The 22,804-nt window shown below is 38.1% G+C and overlaps 3 protein-coding genes across 3 annotated transcripts; 2 read left to right on the plus strand and 1 right to left on the minus strand.

Annotated features, from left to right (window-relative positions):
• The first annotated feature begins 5,336 nt into the window (after positions 1 to 5,336).
• On the plus strand, positions 5,337 to 6,205 carry AGF1 (AT-hook protein of GA feedback 1). Its single transcript, XM_059578107.2, has one exon. It carries the CDS (start codon positions 5,399 to 5,401, stop codon positions 6,203 to 6,205), a length of 807 nt encoding a protein of 268 aa, XP_059434090.2. The 5' UTR covers positions 5,337 to 5,398.
• Positions 6,206 to 10,322: 4,117 nt separating this feature from the next.
• CSLD4 (cellulose synthase like D4) lies at positions 10,323 to 15,049 on the plus strand. The gene is made up of 6 exons (XM_088513252.1): positions 10,323 to 11,108; positions 11,230 to 11,625; positions 11,790 to 12,597; positions 12,684 to 13,088; positions 13,180 to 13,517; positions 13,613 to 15,049. The coding sequence occupies exons 1-6, from the start codon at positions 10,741 to 10,743 to the stop codon at positions 14,574 to 14,576; spliced, it is 3,279 nt and encodes a 1,092-aa protein (XP_088369378.1). The 5' UTR covers positions 10,323 to 10,740; the 3' UTR covers positions 14,577 to 15,049.
• A 92-nt stretch (positions 15,050 to 15,141) lies between these two features.
• On the minus strand, positions 15,142 to 22,069 carry LOC132175973 (AT-rich interactive domain-containing protein 6). The gene is made up of 13 exons (XM_059588075.2): positions 21,635 to 22,069; positions 20,548 to 21,355; positions 20,421 to 20,460; positions 19,941 to 19,993; positions 19,613 to 19,658; positions 19,433 to 19,504; positions 18,163 to 18,285; positions 17,977 to 18,028; positions 17,818 to 17,893; positions 17,653 to 17,719; positions 17,500 to 17,550; positions 16,435 to 16,527; positions 15,142 to 15,545 (listed from the first exon to the last, which is right to left on the minus strand). The coding sequence occupies exons 2-13, from the start codon at positions 21,300 to 21,302 to the stop codon at positions 15,441 to 15,443; spliced, it is 1,533 nt and encodes a 510-aa protein (XP_059444058.1). The 5' UTR covers positions 21,303 to 21,355; positions 21,635 to 22,069; the 3' UTR covers positions 15,142 to 15,440.
• Positions 22,070 to 22,804: the final 735 nt, after the last annotated feature.

Genomic DNA, 22,804 nt, shown 5'->3' on the forward strand with positions numbered 1-22,804 from the left:
AGAGGATCGTAGATTCTCCCTCAAAACAATGTGAGCTATTGTCTAACCCATTGGGATTTGTTGAGAAATAATCTTACATTGCCTGTGGATAAGATCTTTGGTATGTTTATAAGGAATTGACAATTATCTTTGATAGAACCGATTTTATGAGAGTTAGGCCCATGAAATTTTTCATGGTATCAGGTCCTTCCACAGGACGAATAGGGCCAACATTACTTACCCCGCGACAAGGACCAAGAAAAATACCGGCCTGCACGTACATGAAGAAGGGTGTTGATGAATAATCTCACATTGCTTGTGGACAAGACCTTGGGCATGTTTATAAGGAATGTGCAACCCTCTCCTATAGAACCAGTTTTATGAGATGAATTAAGTCCATGAAATTCTTTAGGATTTAAGCTGGTTTACACTAATCATACGTGAGGATCTCCATTGCGAAAATCGAACCTATGCCCTAGTGTTTATCGAACAACTTGGAGATTAACCTGAAGGCTGAAAGTACCACTAAATCACCACCCTTGACAGTCGGAGTTTTTTTTTTTTATATATTTTTTTTCCAGTTAATACTATAAACTTTTTATTTTATTTTTTTATATGTAAATTTTCAATATTTCATTTAACTCATAATATTGCATCTCTCTTAGAAATTATAACATCATGAATAAAATCAGGATATTATTTCATTCATATTTGCTTGAAAGATTGCTAGATTGTTGTCTTCGGTAGATAATGGGCTGCCATATTTACTACCCTTTTGACGTGTCTAACATATCATGATTGGAGACTATTGACCATCGTCTTCCTTCATCAATCTAATATGATATTATCTATATATTTAAATCTTTGCTAAATTTCACGCCATTCCATACCGGATAGGCCTCCGCTACAATTAAAATCAATTATATAAGATTTGGAAGAGCACATAGTTGCCAAGACATATTCCTCACATGATTTCTAACAATTAAGCCCATACTCATCTTATTTCTTAATTTATCTATCAACTTTGATCACACCATAATTAGCATGAAGTGATATGCAAATTTGCTAAACTCTTTATTTGAATAATCAGTGAGCCAGCACAAAACCTTGTCATCATCACGAGCTTGATCCTTTTGAGTACTTTAAAATGTCAAATGACCCAACATTAAAGTTTCCACCCTGTTAAAACATCTTCTATGTTTAAGGTTCCTATCTTCTATAACGTGACAATATTCTACCCACCACGATATATATATATATATATATATATACATATATATTCAGATCTAATTAATAATAAGACTACTTAGATTTGAAGACAATAAAAAATCAATGAAGCTGTCTTCTTATTATTAGAACAAAGAGTCGCATGTTTATATAGTCAAGCAGCCGTGGAAGATTTGGGGATTTCATGGACTATTCTAAAAGGGAAATGTTAGGTGTTCTTTTAGTGTTCTCCTAATGTCCTCTTAACTGTGATGTGGCTTTTAAAATCACCAATAGATTAAAAGTCAATAATCATAATCTTAAATTCAACGGTGATTTTAAAAGCCACATCACAATTATGAGAACACCATGAGAACACTAGAAGAACACCTAACATTTCCCATTCTAAAAAGAGAGGAAGAGATTGAAATAATAAAAAGACGAGAAAACTTCACTTACAACCCTTGATCTTTTATAACTATTGCTTATACTCTTAAACTTTAAAAAATGTCTATTTAGAGTTATTGTATTTCAAAAATTTGCACTAAACCCTCCCGTCTGAATTTAGCGTTAAATGCTAACGAAGGAAGTGAAATCCCTAAAATACCTCATCCAAATTCAAGCTCTTTTTGTAATTTTATAAACAATCTTAGGAGTATTTTGGGTATTTCACTCTTAGCATTGAATTTTGATGGGAGGGTTGACATTGCAAACTTCTACAAGATAGTAACAAAAAATTGATATTTTTTTAAAGTTTAAGGTTATGATTGCGAAAATAATAAAATATCAAAGATGCTAAGTGAAATTTTTCCTAAAAAGACAATAAAAAATAATAAAAGACTACCTTCAAGACCACGGCAAGATTAAACCCCTTTGTAATAAGTGTTTGTCCATAAAGTATGAAAGATATATGTCTTGAAGAAAAAGAAGATAATAGAGAGAGAGAGAGAGAAAAGAAGAAGAAGATGGAGTTAGCTTCAAGACCACGGCTAGATTTAACATGTTAATTTATATATGAATATAAAATACCAAAGTGGTGGGTGCTACACTTTTTTGGTGGCTCAAGAAAGGAGGTGCCGTGGTGGTATATATATATATAATATAATATAATATAATATAAATAATCACTTTTCTAAAGTTAGATGTGCTCAATTTTATATATACATTGAAAACGAGGGTTTGATCTTTGATGAATATTGTAATGGATATCGAATATGGGGTTTCAAAAAAATACATGATAACATAATGGGAAACTTTGCCAATTAGGTCATTGGATTGGCTAGCAATATGGTAACAATAAAAAGTAAATGAAACAAAGAACTAGAAGGTCTTAGGAGCATAGTATTCGAGCATGGTAGGGCTAGAATCCTAGTTAGCAAGTAATAAAAACATCATAGTCTGCTTTTCATGGTTCATTCCCCCTTGAAAAGGGGAAGAAAAGGTAGAACTAATTAATTAGAGGGAGAATTTGGGTGGATGATTAGATGCATGGACAAAGATGCTGCTAAATTACTTTTTGTTATTATGGTCTCATGGAGGTACCATGGACTTTCACCATCTTTTACAAAGATGATTTGTGGAAAAAAATAAAGTTCAGAATCATCAAACGCACAATCTAGATTTCTAGCATATTTCATTCAATTATTTTGATTTTGCACTTATGGAAGGTCCTGATTAGCCTACCCTTTGAGTCTCAAACACAGACAATCACAATGACATGTTGAATAGGATTTCTTATACTTCTATTTTGGGAGAGCTAGGGTATATTATGTTGTGCAATAGCTCTAATAGGGGCATTCATATATAAATTACAAGTTAAAAACCTAAACTTTTTCTCTTGTCAACCGCAGCCACCCTAAACGGCCTCATGTACCATTGCATTGCTACTTTAATTTCCCATCACCACCATCATTAGGGGCGGCTAGCCACTTCTTTGGTTGCTTTGGAGTAGTGAATCACTTTTTTTGGTCAAGGGGATGGCTCGACCACCCCCAATTGATTTTTGGAGAAATCCGAACCACCCCTTTTGGACATACGGGTGATTCGGTCACCCACAACAGACATTTATGGGTGGCCTGACCACCCATTTTGGCCATAAGATAATTTGGGCACCCCTAGCCTTGTGATCACATGAGTGGTTCAACAACCCTAAAAGCAACTTGGGCGTGGTTAAACAAATTTGGAGTAGTGAAATTTAAAAGAAGAAGAAGAAGAACAACAGAGGAAGGGGAAAAAAATATGTATTGAGTCACACAATCCAAAGAGGAATGGAAAAGAAAAGGATTGAGTCACACAATCCAAAGGTAATAATGAGAATTTGGTGGGGTTTCACCATCGGGAAGAAGAGAGAAGAGGAGTTACACATCAAGTGAAATCTGTTCAATTAATTATTCATCAATTTCAATATGTTTTAGTTCACTTAAATAGACTTGATGACTATACCTAATCCTAATTTGATTGATTTTGGATGAAGCTCATTATTGAATTACAAAAAAATAAACTCTTAAAAATTAAATAAAACATAAAATTAAATACTACTAACTAATAGAACTAATAAATTTACACGACCTAATAAACTCATCGCATCACCATAGATATGTTAGGACAGAGAAAAATGGCAAGAGTTGAGAAAAACCCTAGTTGCCCAAGAGATATGCTGCATTCAAAAATATTTTACATTATAAACCTCACAAGTGCATACACAATAAATTTCTCCATCACTTGTGAGGTTTTTCCACATTGACCCAACTCCTCATTGCACAAGAGTGTCACGTGTACTCCAACATAAACGACATTCTTTTTACTAGAGTCAAACCAAGATTCTCGTATCAACAACAAAGAAAGTTAACCATGGGCTCTGATACCAATAGTTGGAGAGATAGACACCAAGAGAGTCAAATAAGAGTAAATTAATATACATACTATAACACCTTTCTAGCGTAAAAGCCTAAGCTAATGAGCTTAGGTCCACTTAAGTATATTAAATACTATTTTTCTTTATACTGTCTCAAAGTGAGACAATATTATACATCCTCCTAAAAGCCACCAAAACCTTACACAACAAGAATCAGAAATAGACCAGCATAGTAACAAACTCCATTGGCCAAACCATCTAGCAGATCATGCCACCACCAGCATCTCAAAACTGCAGCTTATTGTAAAACCTGGCTGCAAAAACACCTTGCTATACACTTGCTGCCTCAGTAACAACAGCCCCCAGACACACTCAACAGAGCATCAACTTCCAACCAGCTAACTGGAAAGCGCAAGTCAAACAGGCCAGACATCCCTTGAAGACCACTGCAGCAAAAACAGAGGACTGCTTTCTGCAGAACCCTTCTACCAAGGCCAGAGAACAATTGAATAGAAAAAAGAAAAAAGGCCAGAGAACAGAATCACCTTGTTATTTTATTACTTTTACATATATTATATACATTATTCATGAATAAAATATTATATCACCTAGTACTTAATCTAATGGGGTTTCGCCATCTTTTAGTTTTGTGTGTTTCTCCCACTTTTAGTTATTTTATTCCTGCAAAGATCTGAAGTCGGGTAGGGAGCATTACTTCATCAATGTACCTACTACGAGAGATTTTAAGATTTGAACAGCATTTCTTGGTGCAAGTCTAATTAGCTTCTGATGTCTGTATATTGTTTCTTATTGTTTTCCTCCCTTGCTTTATATCACTTGGATTTGACTAAAACAGTTGGGAAACCAAGCTAGTTGATAGTAAGTGAGACGCATCGCCAAATGTTTGGGAGTTCTCTCTGTTCAATCCTTTTTCTTCGGAGGGCGAATCTATCAAACTTGATCACATAGTTTAGGTCCGCATCTTCACAGACATGTCTACTTCACCGAGTCTCTCTCTGAGACCGTGTCTAAATCATTATGCTTTTTGTGCAAATCAAAACTTACCCCACAAGGAATTTATGCTAATCTTTTCATTTTGCAATTCGATCCAATCCATTCATTCGTATAGGCAACTCTTCTAGTTCTAGTTTTAGGGTTTGGGTTTACAAATCTTCAATTTTTGTATAGGTGAAATTCAAAGAATTGCTAGCTCCTTAATTTCTAAAGAGTTTGGGAGCTATAGCTTAGCTTCTTTCATCCTAATATAGAAGATCCTGAACTAACATATCCTCCTCATTTCAGCTTAGAAGTATACAGCTAGGTGCTGAGAGTCTGTGAGAGAAACACGTTGATCAGCAAATGTCCAGCTTCCACCAGCTCCAGTTGCAAAGATCATCAGATTCCAAAAACTCTGAAGAGAAAGAGCAAAGAATGGACCCGGATGCACCCACAACAAGTTCAGGAGCAACGTCCGGTCGCCGGCCTCGTGGGCGTCCTTCCGGTTCGAAGAACAAGCCGAAGCCACCAATAATCATAACCAGGGACAGCCCAAATGCACTGAGGTCCCATGTACTAGAAATCTCTTCCGGTTCAGACGTGGTTGAGTCAGTATCAAGCTATGCCTGCCGCCGTGGCCGCGGAGTTTGCGTCCTTAGCGGCAGCGGGGCTGTCACCAATGTAACCTTGCGCCAGCCATCGGCTGCCGGCCCATCCGGGGGCATCGTAACATTACATGGGCGGTTCGAGATTCTATCTCTAACTGGGACGGCTCTGCCACCACCGGCTCCGCCAGGAGCGGGTGGCTTGACAATATTTTTGTCAGGTGGGCAGGGACAGGTTATAGGAGGGAGTGTGACATCTCCACTGACGGCTTCAGGTCCTGTGCTTTTGATGGTGGCATCATTTGCAAATGCAGTATATGATAGGTTACCATTGGAGGGGGAAGAGTCATCACCGGTGCAGTTACAGCCCACAAACTCACAATCTTCGCCAGTGACTGGTGGTGGTGGGGGTGGCCAATTGGGTGATCAGGGGGGAAGCGGCGGCAGCAGCAGTGGCGGCGGCGGCGGCGGCGGCGGCGGTGTTCCTTTCTATAACTTGGGAAATTTTCCTTTCCCTGGTGATGCGTTTGGTTGGAGTGGCAATGCAGCCCGGCCTCCATTCTAGTTTTATTTTCTTTATCAGATGAGTTGGAAGGGGGTGCTTCAAATGTTTGTTTGTTGGAGTATCTCATTTTTTCTTGCTGAAATGGAGGAGAATGAGATGGATATGAAGATTATAATGGTGCAGTGACACAATTTTTAGTCAAGAAGGCAGTAGAATGAAAAGCCTCTGATATGTCATCATGAGGGGAAGAAGAAGAACAAACATGTTTCTGGAGACAAAACTAACCTAGTAATGCTCTTTAGTAAACTGCTATACGATTGTTATATAACTGATACATCATTCGAATTGTATAACAGTCTACTAAATAGCATTACTCGTGAGTTTGTCAGGATGGGAGGTGAGCTACTGTTGGACCAAAGGACTTGGAATATATCCCCCATATCAGTAAGTCCAATTTATGTACAAAAGGCCATAACATTGTTTTCTTTTCTTCTAGCCTCCTCAATTAATTGTTTGAGATTTTCCTTTTTCTCTTGTTTCATCAAATTTTGGGTTTGTCCAAATTTTGCCAATGTACTACTCTTTCTAGGGTTTTATTTCTGTTCCATTTCCTTGACACACTCATTAAGGAGTCTGAAGAAAACTCAAAATATAAACAAAGCTAATGCTCAATGAAAAAGATGTAGGAAAGAGAAAAACAGAAAATTAATAAAACTACTTATTAATCTTGTAGACTCCAATAAAATGTGCATGAAACATTTCTCATATCTTCAATTGAAAGCCAAACATCTTAGTACATCAATCTGCAGGTTGTTTTATTCTCTTCAGCTCTTTAAAGGGTACTATAACTGGCCTTATGACCTTGTAAGCAGCTATATTACTTCTGCTTACAAAGCTAGCTGCAGAAGTATATATACTATAAAAGAGAGTACTAGTGTCAGTTAGAAAACAAGCACTCAAAGAGTTTGGGAGATCTTTAAGACTTTAACAGATGTCTGCAGGTTTGAACATTTTTGGTCCCGCACGGGCAGCTCGAATGGTGTTGTACCTTGAGGTCTTGTGTTTGAGTCCGGACTTAAGCAATACTGTGCTTTGCATGCGATTGTAAATATCCAGGGTTTTACTCAGTAAAGGTGAGTCCGAATAACCATGCCTTAGAGGGGGGGTGAGGATTAATTAGTGAGCCACATTAATTTTTTTAGAATTATATCATCAACCAATTTATCACTCTAGTAGACAACCCAAGAAAAAAAAAATGAATTTTTGTGAAAAACATAACTTGTTTTTCAGGGAAGAAATTAAAATTAGGTTATTTTTCAGGGATGAAACATATATTTGAACAAACATTAATTTGTTCCACTTGTTGCCTAGAAAGATAGAAGGAAACCCAAAAAAAAAATTCAGAACCATGTTGAGCAGAAAAGCAAGCCCTAGTTCCAAAAAGATGGAAAACAGGCACAGATATTGGAACTTTGAAACGTTGAAACTTGAAGAAGATGCATGCATGGGAGTGGGTCTTCTTTAGAAGTTCGTGTTCTATGCTTGTTGTTTGACATACGTTTCTTCTTTAGGTTGCTCATTTGTTAGATTTATTTATACCTAAACTTTGGTTGTTTTAAACTTCATTCATGTTGCCAAACATTACTTCAGGACAATATCTTATATGCCACTGAGAATCAGGTAACCTATATAAGATAAAGAAAGAAAGCATTACTCCCAAAATTGATGGTTTCTTTTGTGTTCTTAAACTTTGGTCTTTAACAATAATGATAAGTCATCGCTAATAGGTGATCGCAGTTTCTTCGTCAAGAAAGGTTATCAATGACGACCTTAGTGTTTTCACTAATCATATTATTAGGGTAAGATTCTAAACCAATGTGTTGTCACTAATAGGTCGTCTCAGTTATTCTGTCGTGAAAAGGTTATCAGTAACGATCTCAGTGTTATCGGTAATAATATTATAAGTTATCGCAAATAGCGTAAGAATCTAAACCAACGTATTGTCGCTACTAGGTCATAGTTGTTCCGTCGAGAAAGATTATAAACGACGACCTCAGTGTAGTCGCTGATAATATCAGAAGTTGTCGCAAAAAGTGTAAGATATAAATATGAGACATGTTATTTTTAAATGGCTTATGTAGATTACATGTTATTTTTTAATGGTCGTCGCATGTAGCATTTGGGTTTATGATTTCAAAAGTGCAATTTAAAAATAGCATTTTTAAAATTGCGATTTTTAAAAATATAGTTAAACATTTGGTAAAATAGCAGTTTAACCTTTAAAACCATGTATTTTTTAAAACTCACACACTTGCCTACAATTTGAAAACGCAGCTTTTTTACATTTTCAAAACGTTATTTTTTAAAAACGCACTCTAAAAAATCCATGGAGATCCTTCAAAATGTTGCACTTCTGATTTTAATATTATTCACTTGATCATGTAAAGTAATGTTGGTTACTTCGGCCTTCAACCAAGGGATAAAACCAGATTAGTTAAAATTTTGTATGTTAACATGACATGTATTATATTTGCTTCAGGTTCTTCCACTTTTAAAGGGATTTCGAGTCTATCTCACATACATTTTGGACACATAACAATTTATATTATGGAGATTAATACTTTGGAGTAAGTTCATAGTATAACATGCTAAAACATCACACAACCCAAAAACTTAAGCCTATGGGTTTGGGCCCAACCGTGTTATATTAACCGCGGACACTTCTTGCATCTTTTTAACTTAGGACTCTATCAGTTTACACTCACACATTTATACTCAATAATCTTCCTCTCATATGTGAATTCATCACCACATTGCTATATTCCTCTTCAAACGGAAGCCGTTTTATCAATCTTGTGAGCCATCTTCACGATCACTTGTGGGCTATGTGGGTTTGTTATCCCTCCTCCATGGACTCGTGTTTGTGTTGTATCATGACCTTTTGCTCTTTACCACTCCACCATATCACATACCACTATTGGCTATTAGGGAGATTCGTACCTTGAAGCCTTTTTTTTTTTTTTTTTTTTTTTTTAAGTAAGAATCCCTTATTTCTTCATCGATTTTCCACCCAAAAATTGCCTCGTTAGATCAGACGGCAAATGAGAGTGGGCAGATTAACCAAAAGAATGAACATATTTCATTTTCCATTCCCATTACAAAAATCAATATTGAAACCATCTTAGCGTTGAATCTCTTCATTGTTTTTTTTTTTTTTTTTTGAATTAATAATCTCTTAATTTAATAGTTTTTCTATCAAGTTTTTAGATTTGTAATCTTACTCCATAATAAAAATATGAGCTTGGATTAACAAACCCAAAACACAAAACGCTCTTAAGGACATAAAATGAAGGGAAAAATACATTTTACCCCCCTGAACTATCCACCCATTTGCACTTTTAATTTCAATGTTTAAAAAGTAACACTTTCAAATTGTTGCAATTCGACTGAGCCACCCCTTAATTTTTAAATTTATTTATTTATTTTAACTTGGGATGGAGGCATTTTGGGAAAAACAAAGTCAGAATGGTCGAATTGCAACAATTTGAAAGTGGGGGGGAGGGGGAGGGGTAAAGTATCACTTTTTAAACATAGGGATTAAAAGCGCAAATGAATGAATAGTTCAGAGGGGTAAAGTGTATTTTTTCCTAAACTTAATTTTCACATTTATGTCAAATCAAAACACTTTCTCGAACTAAAAACCCAAAAACACTCCTAAAATAGGTTCTTGTCACGGCACCTTAATTACTTGATTTTCGCTAAATATTCCTTTTCACGAACGAATATTAGTCCAAAACTTTGAGATATAGATTTGTAATGTTACTCCGTAATTAAAATACAAGCTTGGGTTAAGTAAAGTTATTATACATATATGAGTGGTTGCTAAGATATCCTTAGTTTTTTCTTTTTGAACATTTTTTAATGTCATTGGTAATACAATTATTCTGTCTTTGGTTTATATCCTATTCTTATGTTTAAGAATTACATGGTTGATTTTTTTTTATTATTGTTTATTTACTTCACTCTCGAACAGATTCAATTTTTAATGTATTATTGAAATGATATAATTTCAAAATCCATGAGATTGAAAGGGTATAAAGTAATTTGCAAATAACATTTTCCAAGAGTTCTATCCTTCCCCAAAAAGTTCTAACATTTTGCACAGCGTCAGCTACCTGATCAGAGTGCCATATAAAATAGGAATAAGCTGAAGGGTTTGTTAGTGATGGGCATGCAAGCAATAAAGTATATGAACGTGTAGGAGAGTCTTCGAACACCTATGTGATTGATCAAAGCTCCTACGTGCCCCCCATTTCTGCCTCTAAGTTGGTGGAAAAAATATATTTCATGAATGATTACAACCCTCCTTCAATGTTTCTTTATTCTATTGCAAAAATTTTATGCTACCTTTGTATCTTAGAAACCCAACAAGTCTGCCTATATGATCCATCGGGTCTTTTTTTTTTTGTCAGCTGCTGGTATAGTATGCTGCTTTTTCCATGTGGGCATCTCACCTGAAGAGTTTTTCTGAAGCTTTGATCAGCATTTCTTCAAGAATTGAACTTATGTTTTTCTGAAGCAGTCAGCACAAGATAATGGCATCCCAATCCAGCAAACCGTCAAAGACTGCCATACGCAGCCCCAGGGATTCTAACGCTTCTCATGGCAACCGGAATCCAAGCAGGCAAACTGTTAAATTTGCAAGACGGACTTCGAGCGGGAGGTATGTCAATCTGTCAAGAGACGACATTGATATGTCGGGAGAGATATCAGGGGACTTGATGAACTACACTGTGCAGATTCCTCCTACACCAGACAACCAGCCAATGGACTTTTCTTTGGCAGTGAAGGCTGAAGAGCAATACGTTTCAAATTCTTTGTATGCTGCATGTTCTATGCAGGCCTGTGATGGCAAAATTATGAAGGATGAGAGGGGAGCTGATGTAATCCCTTGTGATTGCAGGTATGTGCTACATCTGGTAGCTATAGTTTGTTTGAATTTTTTGTTAAATACATTGAAAGCCATATACTTTCAATTAGGAGTACTACAACAAACTAAACAATAACAGAAATTTGCTGTCCAGATTCAAAATTTGCAGAGATTGCTACATTGATGCCCAAAAAGAAACTGGCCTATGTCCAGGTTGCAAGGAACTGTATAAAGTCGGGGATTATGAGGATGATGCATCCAATTTTTCAAGTGGAGTATTCCCATTGCCAGACCCAGATGGCTTGAAAAGGGATGCTAATAATATGTCTATGATGAAGGCAAACCGCAGCGGAGAACTTGATCACAACCAGTGGTTGTTTGAGACGAAGGGTACTAACGGAGTTGGCAGTGCCTTTTGGCCTGAAGATGACACATACGTGGGTGATGAGAATGATGGATTCAAAGGAGGCGCGATGGAATCAATGGACAAGCCGTGGAAGCCCCTAAGTCGGAAATTGCCAATCCCAGCAAGCATCATTAGCCCTTACAGGTCAAGTATCTAACTTATTTTTCCAGTTGCTTTATTTATCTTGAAAAAGAGTAGTGCTATTTATTAGACTATTATATAACTACTCATTGCCACATCATCCTAATTGTATGAGAGTCGTAATCATCAGATGTACCATAACTTAAGACAACTACTTATTTGGCCAGGTTACTGATCTTGGTTCGGCTCATTGTGATGTGTTTCTTCTTGCAATGGAGAATAAAACACCCAAACGAGGATGCAGTGTTGTTGTGGCTCATGTCAGTGGTGTGTGAGATATGGTTTGCCTTCTCTTGGCTCCTTGACCAGATTCCCAAGCTCTGCCCCATCAACCGTTCAACAGACCTTCAAGTCCTTCATGACAAGTTTGATATACCATCGCCATCTAATCCCACTGGTCGCTCCGATCTTCCCGGTGTCGACCTGTTTGTCTCCACGGCTGATCCTGAAAAAGAGCCACCTCTAGTCACCGCCAACACTATCCTTTCAATTCTAGCTGTTGATTACCCAGTGGAAAAGCTTGCATGTTACGTTTCTGATGATGGAGGTTCCCTCCTCACCTTTGAGGCTATGGCTGAGGCTGCAAGTTTTGCCAATTCATGGGTTCCTTTCTGTCGAAAACATGGTATTGAGCCAAGAAATCCTGAAAGCTACTTCAGCTTGAAAGTTGACCCAACCAAGAACAAGATCAGGTCAGATTTCGTGAAGGATAGGAGGAAGATCAAGAGGGAGTACGACGAATTCAAGGTCAGAATTAATGGGCTTCCAGACTCGATTAGGAGGAGATCAGACGCATTCAATGCGAGGGAGGAAATAAAGATGTTGAAGCTCATGAGGGAGAGAGGGCCTGACCCTTTGAAGCCAATTATAAAAGCCCAGAAAGCCACATGGATGGCGGATGGCACCCATTGGCCTGGCACTTGGTCTGTCCCTGCTAGTGAACATTCCAAAGGTGACCACGCAGGAATTCTTCAGGTAACTTCATTTCAATCTTCGTCAAAAGAATACCAAATCCTTATTGCCCATCAACACTCTTCACAATATTACCAAACTTTTGACAGGTGATGCTGAAGCCCCCAAGCAATGACCCACTAATGGGAGGTGTAGACGACAAGATCATAGACTTCACAGATGTGGACATGCGCCTCCCCATGTTTGTATATGTATCACGTGAGAAGCGACCAGGCTATGATCATAACAAGAAAGCTGGTGCAATGAACGCCCTGGTACGAACATCGGCTATCCTATCCAATGGCCCATTTATTCTCAACCTTGATTGTGACCACTACATATACAACTGCAAAGCTATTTGCGAAGGAATGTGCTTCATGATGGATCGAGGTGGCGAGAACATCTGCTACATTCAGTTCCCACAGAGATTCGAAGGCATCGATCCTTCCGACCGCTATGCCAATCACAACACCGTCTTCTTCGACGGCAACATGCGTGCGCTTGATGGTGTGCAGGTTCTCCTCGCATCTTTCTCTCTTATTTTCAATTGGATTAAAAGATGATGAGATAGAAAATTTAATAATAAGACCATGTATGACACAACAGGGCCCAGTTTATGTGGGAACTGGCTGCATGTTCAGGAGGTTAGCACTGTACGGTTTCGACCCACCACAACCCGAAAAGTATGCTGAAAAGACAGACTTTGAGAACGAGGCTTTGAGGCCCGCCAACTACGATCATGAGCTAGACGTAAATCTGCTGCCCAAGCGTTTTGGAAACTCTACAATGCTGGCTGAATCAATACCCATAGCTGAGTACCAAGGTCGCCCCCTTGCGGATCATCCTGCCGTCAAGTATGGGCGGCCTCCTGGTGCTCTAAGAGTCCCACGTGAGCCATTTGATGCTGCTGCTGTTGCTGAAGCCGTCTCCGTTATTTCTTGCTGGTATGCCTCACATTTGGATTCATGCCAAATTGCCTATGTGAATGTATTAACGTGTAAAAGTGATGCAATAATGAATGATGTTTCATATTCGACAGGTACGAGGACAAGACAGAATGGGGTGACAGGGTGGGATGGATTTATGGCTCAGTAACTGAAGACGTGGTGACAGGCTACCGCATGCACAACCGTGGATGGCGCTCAGTCTACTGCATCACTAATCGTGATGCATTTCGTGGGTCAGCACCAATTAACCTGACTGATCGACTTCACCAGGTGCTTCGTTGGGCCACTGGCTCCGTTGAGATTTTCTTCTCTAGAAACAATGCCTTACTTGGCTCCAGGCGCCTCAAGTTTCTCCAGCGTATGGCTTACCTAAATGTTGGCATTTACCCTTTCACCTCTGTGTTCCTCATCGTCTATTGCTTCCTCCCAGCACTCTCACTTTTTTCTGGACAGTTCATAGTCCGAGATCTAAACACCGCATTCTTAATCTACCTACTCATCATAGTAGTATGCCTCATCGCCCTGGCCATCCTAGAGGTGAAATGGTCCGGTGTGGGATTGGAAGAGTGGTGGAGGAATGAACAGTTCTGGCTCATTTCTGGAACAAGCTCTCACTTGGCTGCTGTGGTCCAAGGACTTCTCAAGGTGATTGCAGGGGTCGAAATATCTTTCACATTGACTTCCAAGTCAGCAAGAGAGGATATTGACGATATCTATGCAGACTTGTATCTTGTGAAGTGGACCTCATTGATGATTCCACCAATTGTCATTGCGATGCTGAATATAGTCGGGATTGCTGTTGCATTTTCAAGGACCATTTACAGCACGTCCCCTCAATGGAGTAAGTTCATTGGTGGAGCATTCTTTAGCTTCTGGGTGTTGGCTCATCTGTATCCTTTTGCCAAAGGTTTGATGGGGAGGAGAGGGAAGACACCAACTATTGTGTTTGTTTGGTCAGGTCTCATCGCAATTACACTTTCCTTGCTCTGGATTGCTATTAACCCGCCTAACGGAGGCTCAACGCAAGGCATTGGAGGAGGTTTTCAATTCCCATGATGAACTTAAATGATCATAGTTAGAGTGAAGCAAAAAGGCTTAGTGACAAGAAACTATCTGATAAACCCTACAAATTTCTTAATAGTGAAGATGAATTTGCATTATTCTTTCCCTTGGCTATCCTCGGACTTTAAGAAAGTCAAAAATAGATATATGCAGAAGGGGTTTATACAGAGTGGAGTCTGTTGAAAGACAGCCTAAAGGAATTTGAAAGACCTTATGGACTAATTTTGCTATTTAATTTCATAAGTATGACTATAAATGTAATATCAGGGTGCTCCTAGTGTCTCCCAAAATCCCAATAATAACACAATCAGCTTAGCATTGAGGTAATTTGAAACACGTCAGTTTTCTCTAGCACCAGATCACTGGAACCATGCCTGTAGAACAGTCTGGTGCCCTTTTTATGAGATCTTCATGGATGATGACAAGGGATATATTTCAAATGTACCATAACATGAAAATAAACTTACCTACAGGAGAAAACAAGCATGATTATAATTCCATGGCAAGTCTTCCCTTAATCAAACTGAGTTAAATTTGCAGGTGTTAGCAGTTAAATACGTAAGAAAATTGAAGCCAAGAGGTAAAGATCATAACTTCCTAAAAGGAGTCAGTAATGCACAATGCCATAAATATGCCAGCCTGTCCCTATATATGGTCCTATCATAAGTACAGTACTTTGTAAATGCAGATGCATTCAATCAAGTAGGCTTGAGATTCACCTGTAAGCATAAAATAAACAAATAAAACTTACACGGCAAAGTTCAACTTCTCATCATCTGCATAAAGTTAATTCATCTTCTACATACTAACTGAAGCATAATCTCCTCGTTCGGGCAAGGGGACCATCATCCCCACATTCTATGAATCTGACTGCTCGATTGGCACACGCACAAACAACTGGCCATGCAACGTCACAACAGCAGAAGTTTGATGCGGATCAATTCTGGAAGGCAAGCTGACAAGCTAAAGAGAAAACTACTACTGTTAGGTGTGGTTCAATAAAGAGCCTCAAGCCCACAGAACAAAGGTTTTAGAATGAAGATCAATGAGTACATGAAGATAAAGACACCAAATTGTCACAGATAAGAATCCAGGGTAATGATATTGCCAAGGCCTGGTACTTTAATCTTGCGAGATTTTTTTTTTTTCTTAACTAACCACAATTATTAAGCAATCCAAAGTTCCTTAAAATCCTCCAGTGTAAAAATTATATCCAGTTTGAATTGGAAAAAACAAAAAAAAAAATTGATAACTTCACTTTGGACCTCTGAACTACCACACGTTTTGAGAAAATCTGTCAAATTTCAAAAACTCTCAATTTCACCCCCTAAACTTTCAATTTGTTGCAATTGACCCCCCTCCGTCAATTTTTTCTGTTAAACCTTAACGAAAATCACTAAAAAGACCAAATTACCCTTCAATTTTTCCTTTTTTTAATTTGAAATTTGAAATTAAGGGTAAATTTGAAATTTTATAAAAGTTTTAGGGGTATAAAGGTCATTTCATCACTTTTAACGTCCAAAAAATGATGGAGGGAGATAAATTGCATCAAATTGAAAGTTCGGAGGGTGAAATTGAGAGGTTTTGAAATTTGGAGGGTCTTTTCAAATTGCGTGATAGTTTTCCCCAAAAAAAGAAAAAAAAGAAAAAAAAGAAAAAAAAGGATGGTATAATTTTGAGAGGTAGAAAACAGGAGATCAGGCAGCTGTCAATGTCATGAATTATTCAAGAATCTTTCAGGACCAAGAGAACTTGTTCACTTTACTTGCCAAGTGACCAGGACCTGCTGCAAACAGCGCTGGACCACAGCTACAATCAAAAGTAATTGAAATATGAGCACTCATTGACAAACCTTTTTAAAAGGTGTGACACCCCAAGGATTATCCAGTTCCGCTGGTTGACCAGATATAACCAAGCATCCTGCTGGATCAGACTGAACATGAACCTGTACCACTAAGAAGGTTGTAATCAACGATGAAACAAAAACACAATATTACAAGCATCAAAAGCAGGATTTGGTAAATATTCATGGTGGGTTAACTATGTCATAGTATTGATGGTGTAGTTTCTGTTTAGTAGTTAAAAAAGGAAAAAGAAAAATCCAATGGTAGATTGACAATGCCATGTCAGCATAGATACTGGGGTAGTATATGAGGAATGCTTTTTTGCATTCTATCAACCATCTCCATACCATCTCTTCTCTCTTTACTTTTTCTTTTTTTTTTTTTTTTTGAAAAAATCAAGATGCTAAAGTGAAGAGATGGTGTGGAGATGGTGGGTAGAATGCAATGAAGCATTCCTCGGTAGTATATAGCATTACTCGAACAAAAAATCAGATTTCACCAAGAAAATTAAATACCATAGGACAGTGGACAAGTTTCTGATGAGTCAAACAATAGAAGCAGTGGGTTGGGTTGATCTCAAACACTATTTTGCAGCTTCGAATTGTTTCAGAAACATATGTACTACGGTAGAACTTCATTTTTTTCTGAGTGGGTTTGCTTGATCAAGCTCAAACTCCATGCTCAAATTCAGTCCATTCCTACACAAATTTATTCAGTTGTTCGTAGACTTCTTAGCACCAGGTGTATTATTTACATATATTTTGTCTCAACAGGTTTCTAACTTTGGTGCTTTAACCCCCATGGCATCTCTCTCTCTCTCTCTCTCTCTCTCTCTCTCTCTCATTACCAAACAGAGGCAAAGAGACACATAGCATCGGTTCTTGAAGAGGGAATAACCCTCCATCTGAACCATGCACCTGATTTGTCCATTTTGCTTCCATTCAACCTCTATGTTATTGAAAGTTTAGCTTAAGATCAAGCAGGCCTTCGAATGCACAAACAAGCACTCTGTCATAGTAAATAAGATAAGAAAATGAGATAAATGAAAGCGCTTCCGGATATCTTATACTAACCTCCTCACGCAGAAGCCCAGGAACTAAGGCATACACCTCAAAGCAGTCATCCTGTGAAAATTCAAAATTTCAAACCTAATTAGGTGTTCACAGAACCAAAGAAAAAGTTCAGTGGTATATTAGTACACAGAGTGATTCAAGACAGAAACTCACAAATCTTTGAACATTGATCTTCACCCAATCAGCTGGGGGCCCAACATCAACGACCATTGTTTCCAATCTGTCAAAAAAAGAACAATTTGAGATCTACCAAAAAAAACTCAAATGAGTTAGATAAATCTAGGCCTCATGGACAAACAAGGGAATAGTAAACCTAACTGTGGCTTTGTCACTTTAATGTGAGCAACTTGGACATTACGCTCAACAGTGGACCGTTGCTTCCGCTTTAGTAAACCTAAGACAATAAACCAAGTTCCAAATAGGAGGACCATGATGGCAGTTAAAACTACTGAATTTGACCCAGTAGAGTGTTCATACCAATATTTTTAAGCTGTTTGTCAACCTTTGGCATAGAACTCGAGTTCTTCCCCTAACCAAAAAAGAAATGCATTCCTTTAATAGGAAATATCAATTTGGAAGGAAAAAGGGGGCAAAACAATGTAATTGAAAAAATGCAAAACAAACAAAATTTCAATTTATAGAGCTTAAAAGTTCTCCACAGACCTTGACAATTAGGTCACCAATCTCACCATGACCAAAAAGACGCCGAGAGTGCCAACCCTGCATTGCACGAGCTGCAGCATCCCTCAGTGTCCTACCCGATCCTATAGCTTGACTACCACTTACCTGCATACAAATTCTTAATAATCATATATTATCTTTCTTTTTTTTATAAGTATATAATCATATATTATCTATCACTCACACAACACCAAATGAAGTCATAATAATTATAGATTATTACTCATACAACACCACATGAATCATTTTCATCCCTTTGTGCAGAACCAGATCTTGATTCCAACCTTAATCATAGATGCACCAGGCAGTCCAGCTTTCAAGACCGTTAGCATAGATATGCATACATAATCTGTTAATATGACCCATTAAGATAATTGGCAATTATATTTTTCATTTTAATATTTTCTTTAAATTAAAAGAGAAACCAAATATGTGCTCAGTATGCATCCACATAAAGAAAAACAACTTACATGTAGATGTGTGGATGGGTAAACATAGAAGCAAATGGAGAAACAAAATGCAAAAAATAAAAAATAAAAATAAAAAGCAAATAAAAAACGAGTTCATCAACTCACTAAAAACTTGAGGAATGAAAAGTGGATGGGTAAACATAGAAGAAAATGCTTGAAACATTTATAAAAAATAAAAATAAAAAATAAAAAAGCGAATATAAAACAAGTGCATCAGTTCACTGAAAACTTGAGGAAGGAAAGCTCCAAGGCACATTCTTTGCAGATTGCTACAAAAGGAAAGAGGATAAAGAAAAAAAAGAGTTGAAGGTAATTTGAAACACACATCAATCTCCTAAACAACCAAACCCCGCAATCTCAATGAAACAGCAAAATCCCGTTGTCAAATCAATTTGCCACTCTAAAAGAATCATCTCAAGTCTGGACAGAGTCTTGTAACTCTTGGCCCAAACTTAAAATTTTGTCCCCTGATAGCCATATGCTTTCAAAGAACAAAATTTACTCTCCTTCATAATTGCTTTTCAAGAAATCATCCAGTAACTTTGCTCACCTACTTAGGAAACCAACTCCAACATTTTCCAAGTCAATCCAATTACAGTGGCAATAAACCCAAAACCTTTAAGCCCCTAGCCCCTTCTACAGGGATACAAACCTCATCCTAACTAAAGTTACTCCACCGCTCAAAATTGCCTGAAGCAGAGTGTTCATACTGCAATGAAATGGACATTATTTCTTCTAGAAATACCAAAGAGCTGACCGCATGATCAGCCAACTTAGATTACCTGATTATTTACTCTAGTAGGCTCCGTGAGCTCACCAGCACCCATTTTATGCTTTTCATATTCAAGTAGTGCCTGCATAAAATGATAATCCGGAACAAAAAAACACATGGAAGTAAGCAAACAAAAAGCCCAGGAACTAATAAATGTTCAAGAGGCCGAACTCTGCAAGTAGAGCATAACCTTCTCATAAAAAATTCGGAAAGTCCAAGAGACAGTAGTGCAGGTCCTGGACAAGTAAAAACCAAAAATATCAGCCACGAGATTCAAATAAAAAATGAAACTATCCAAAATAGCCTCTCTGTTAAACCAAAAAATGAACTTATTTTCGAGTGGCTGGGGAAGTGGCCTACAACTAAATAAAAAATTATACTCTCTTGCTTGCAAGTTCTCTTTCTTTTCCTTTCCTTTTCCCCTAAGGAGAACTGCAGTTGTTATTTTGGTTGGTCATTGAAAACTCCTAACTTAGCAGAAGGCAGGCACCAACTAAACAAATGTTTCTTTCCCTTACTTTGGCGGATTGAATGACTGTCCCACTTGCCGCCACAACTTGCACGATGTCACCTGTGAATTCCCATAAACACATCAGGCCCATGATCCTGTCATAGCATTGACAAGTATACGTAGAAAAGCTGGTAACATAATTGTTTCATTTGAGTGAATCATGCATGTGTGTGTGTGTTGTGTGCGCGCAGCAGGGGAGTGGGGGGGGGGGGAGGGGGGGGGAGAGCTGGTTTTTGACATTAGTGAAGTACTGAGTATATTCCCTTCAGACAAAGAAAGATGTGAAATCATTCATAAATATTTCGATTTGTGGGATTCTATCGAAAAAAAAAAAAAAAAAATCAACAAAAATCTATAAGGCTTAGGTCTGAAAAAAAAAAAAAACAAAAAAAAAGACCCTCCAGAAACAAGAAAAAATAATCAGAACCTTTTTTTGTGGTAAGTAGAAAGCATAGTTGGAAAATAAGGAGCTATAAGCCAGCCAAACCTGTTCGTAACCACCAAGTTTGATTACAGCTCTCCATAACCTACATAGAATAAAGAGCCAGGATTTTGAGCATAAAGTTAGAAAAGGTTCTCTAACGAAATCCATATGCAAATTGCCAAACACTTACTTGAGCAAATTCAATTCTTTTTGGTAGAACTTTGGGGGCTTAAATTCCAAGCTCTTCTCTTTGCAGAAATTTTCTACCTCCATCATGAATGCTGCTTGCTCATCCTCTGTTCCCGATTCGTAACCCTCAACCCCATGGTCCCCATCCGGCACTAAAAGAAATGACTGCTCTGAGCTCTTCATACCAACCTCATGTCCTAAATCCAACTTCAGTTTTGATACTTGCTCCTTAATCTCTCTATTTGGAGACAACTCCATGTTGCTCATACCAACATTCAATTCATGCCTTTTCTCATCATATTTGGCCTCGGTCTCCATAGACCTCTCACGGGGCACTTCAGGAGGTAGCTGATTGGCAGGATTTAGATCACTACCATCAGTTTCTTCAATGTCATCATCTTTCTTACCAACTTCAGGTGCTATTTCCAAAGACCTCTTAGAGGGTGAATCGGCTTCCAGCGGATTTGATGGTATTATTTCCTTAATATCAGTTCCAGCGTTGCCATGTGTTAGTTCATTGGCAGTGATATTACCATCATTAGTAGTTTCAAGAGTGGAGGTTGCAGAATCAACCGGACCTTGGTTTTCAACAGGGAATTCATCAATGCATTTCTCCTTCTTCAAATCCACATTTTGAACCAGGGTGGGGTTTGGTTCTTCCTCCTTCTCTTCGTCAACTTGTATACGGGTATGCGTGGTCAGATTGTTATCCTTATCCTCCCCCATATTTTTTCCCTTTTCTTTGTTATCATCCATATCTCTCTTTCTCTTTCTCTTTCTCCTTAACTTTCACTACCTTTGATAAGGCTCTGCAAGAGAACCCACAAACTCAAACCACACCCAGATGATAAAAAAGTCTTAAAGACATGTAAAAATGAAGTCTTTACTCATGGATTTCCGCATTCAAAATATCACAAGGGCGTTAAGAGTGTCAATGGAGCTAAGACATAAAGACTAGGAAAGCAAAGCAAAGCAAAGCAAAAGCACAGAAGCATATCAACAGAAGCATATCAAAGCTGGAAAGATGAAACATAACATATCAGCATAAGCCCACAAAAAGAAACTCTAAGAAGAAGAAGAAAGAATGCCTGCAAGTCTGAGAGGTGGTGTTGTAATGCTGTTGCACCCAAAGAGGGTACCAGGAAGTGGGCTTCAGCCTCTGCTCTTTGCTTTCTCAGCTCTCTGCCAGCGAGAAGTCTGTAGACAGAAAGGGGAGCAATCACAGCAAAGAGAGAGTCACGCGTGTAAATAAATTTCACCCTGGCGACTGCCACAGCCTTTTGCAAGCCTTTGCGTACATATTTCCCCCTTTCTCTCTATCTTCTTCTCACTTCTCAGTCTCAAAACATGTACCTTTTTAGTTTTTTCTTTACTACATATTTTCTGCGCTTAACCACAAATTTGATGCTCAACGTGTCAAAACCACCCGATGGGCTTTTGTTGGGTGACAAGCACACACCAGCAGCCAATCCAAGTTTTCATCTTTTGGCAAATCTCTCATACTCAACTTCCAACTCTTTTAGGGCGGAATCACAAATTTGTATTGACGGTGATAAAGTATTGAAAGTACAAATTAATTAATATATAAAAATAAAATTGGTATCCATTCACTAAGAAAATATTCACAAAATAATTGTTTATTAATATATTTCTTTCAATTCACAATCTAATCACTTGTCAAAATGGAATCTACCATAAATTTAGAGGGTGACACTAACCTCAACCACCTCTGAGGTGGCCGGTGGTAACAACGAATGTGACACCTAAGCATAAAACACATTAAAAAAAAACACACACACAACTACCGAATTATATCCGGTTTAATTGTTATTATTTTTTAAAAATAAATTTAGAGGATGACAGCAACCCAAGGTCATCCCAGAGGGAGGTGGGGGTGGCAGCGCTACCACCGGCCACCTCTAAGGTGGCCGCAAGGCAGCTTGCTGCCGTCCCCAGCCCATGGGCCATGGGGAGTGGGCAGCCACCCCCAAATCTGGCTGGGGTGGCCCACGAGCCACCCCTAGGCCATGGGGGTGGCCGCGCGCCATCCTAAAAGTGGCCAGGGTGGCTTGCAGGCCATTCCCACCTCCCTCTGGAATTTGGCTTTGGAATTTGAAAATATGATATGATTACACTGAGTTAACAAGTCTATGAAACAACTGACACTCGAGTGAGAGTTTATGAGAAGAAATTTATCATTTATTCTTATTTTATTACTAGCTTTTGTAGCAAGAGAGAATAAAAGAAATTCATTCATT

The sequence above is a fragment of the Corylus avellana genome, chromosome 2 (assembly GCF_965113065.1).
Source record: "Corylus avellana chromosome 2, dhCorAvel1.hap1.2, whole genome shotgun sequence".
In the NCBI taxonomy this organism is placed as follows: Eukaryota; Viridiplantae; Streptophyta; class Magnoliopsida; order Fagales; family Betulaceae; genus Corylus; species Corylus avellana.

Excerpts from the sequence above, each read along its gene's own strand:
- CSLD4 (XM_088513252.1), top strand. The coding sequence starts at position 10,741 with ATGGCATCCCAATCCAGCAAACCGTCAAAGACTGCCATACGCAGCCCC. Across the intron at positions 13,089-13,179 it reads GTGCGCTTGATGGTGTGCAG|GGCCCAGTTTATGTGGGAAC; the intron begins GTTCTCCTCGCA and ends ATGACACAACAG. Across the intron at positions 13,518-13,612 it reads GTCTCCGTTATTTCTTGCTG|GTACGAGGACAAGACAGAAT; the intron begins GTATGCCTCACA and ends CATATTCGACAG.
- LOC132175973 (XM_059588075.2), bottom strand. The coding sequence starts at position 21,302 with ATGGATGATAACAAAGAAAAGGGAAAAAATATGGGGGAGGATAAGGAT. Across the intron at positions 19,659-19,940 it reads CAGTCATTCAATCCGCCAAA|GACCTGCACTACTGTCTCTT; the intron begins GTAAGGGAAAGA and ends TTACTTGTCCAG. Across the intron at positions 19,505-19,612 it reads TCCGAATTTTTTATGAGAAG|GCACTACTTGAATATGAAAA; the intron begins GTTATGCTCTAC and ends CATTTTATGCAG.
- AGF1 (XM_059578107.2), top strand. The coding sequence starts at position 5,399 with ATGTCCAGCTTCCACCAGCTCCAGTTGCAAAGATCATCAGATTCCAAA.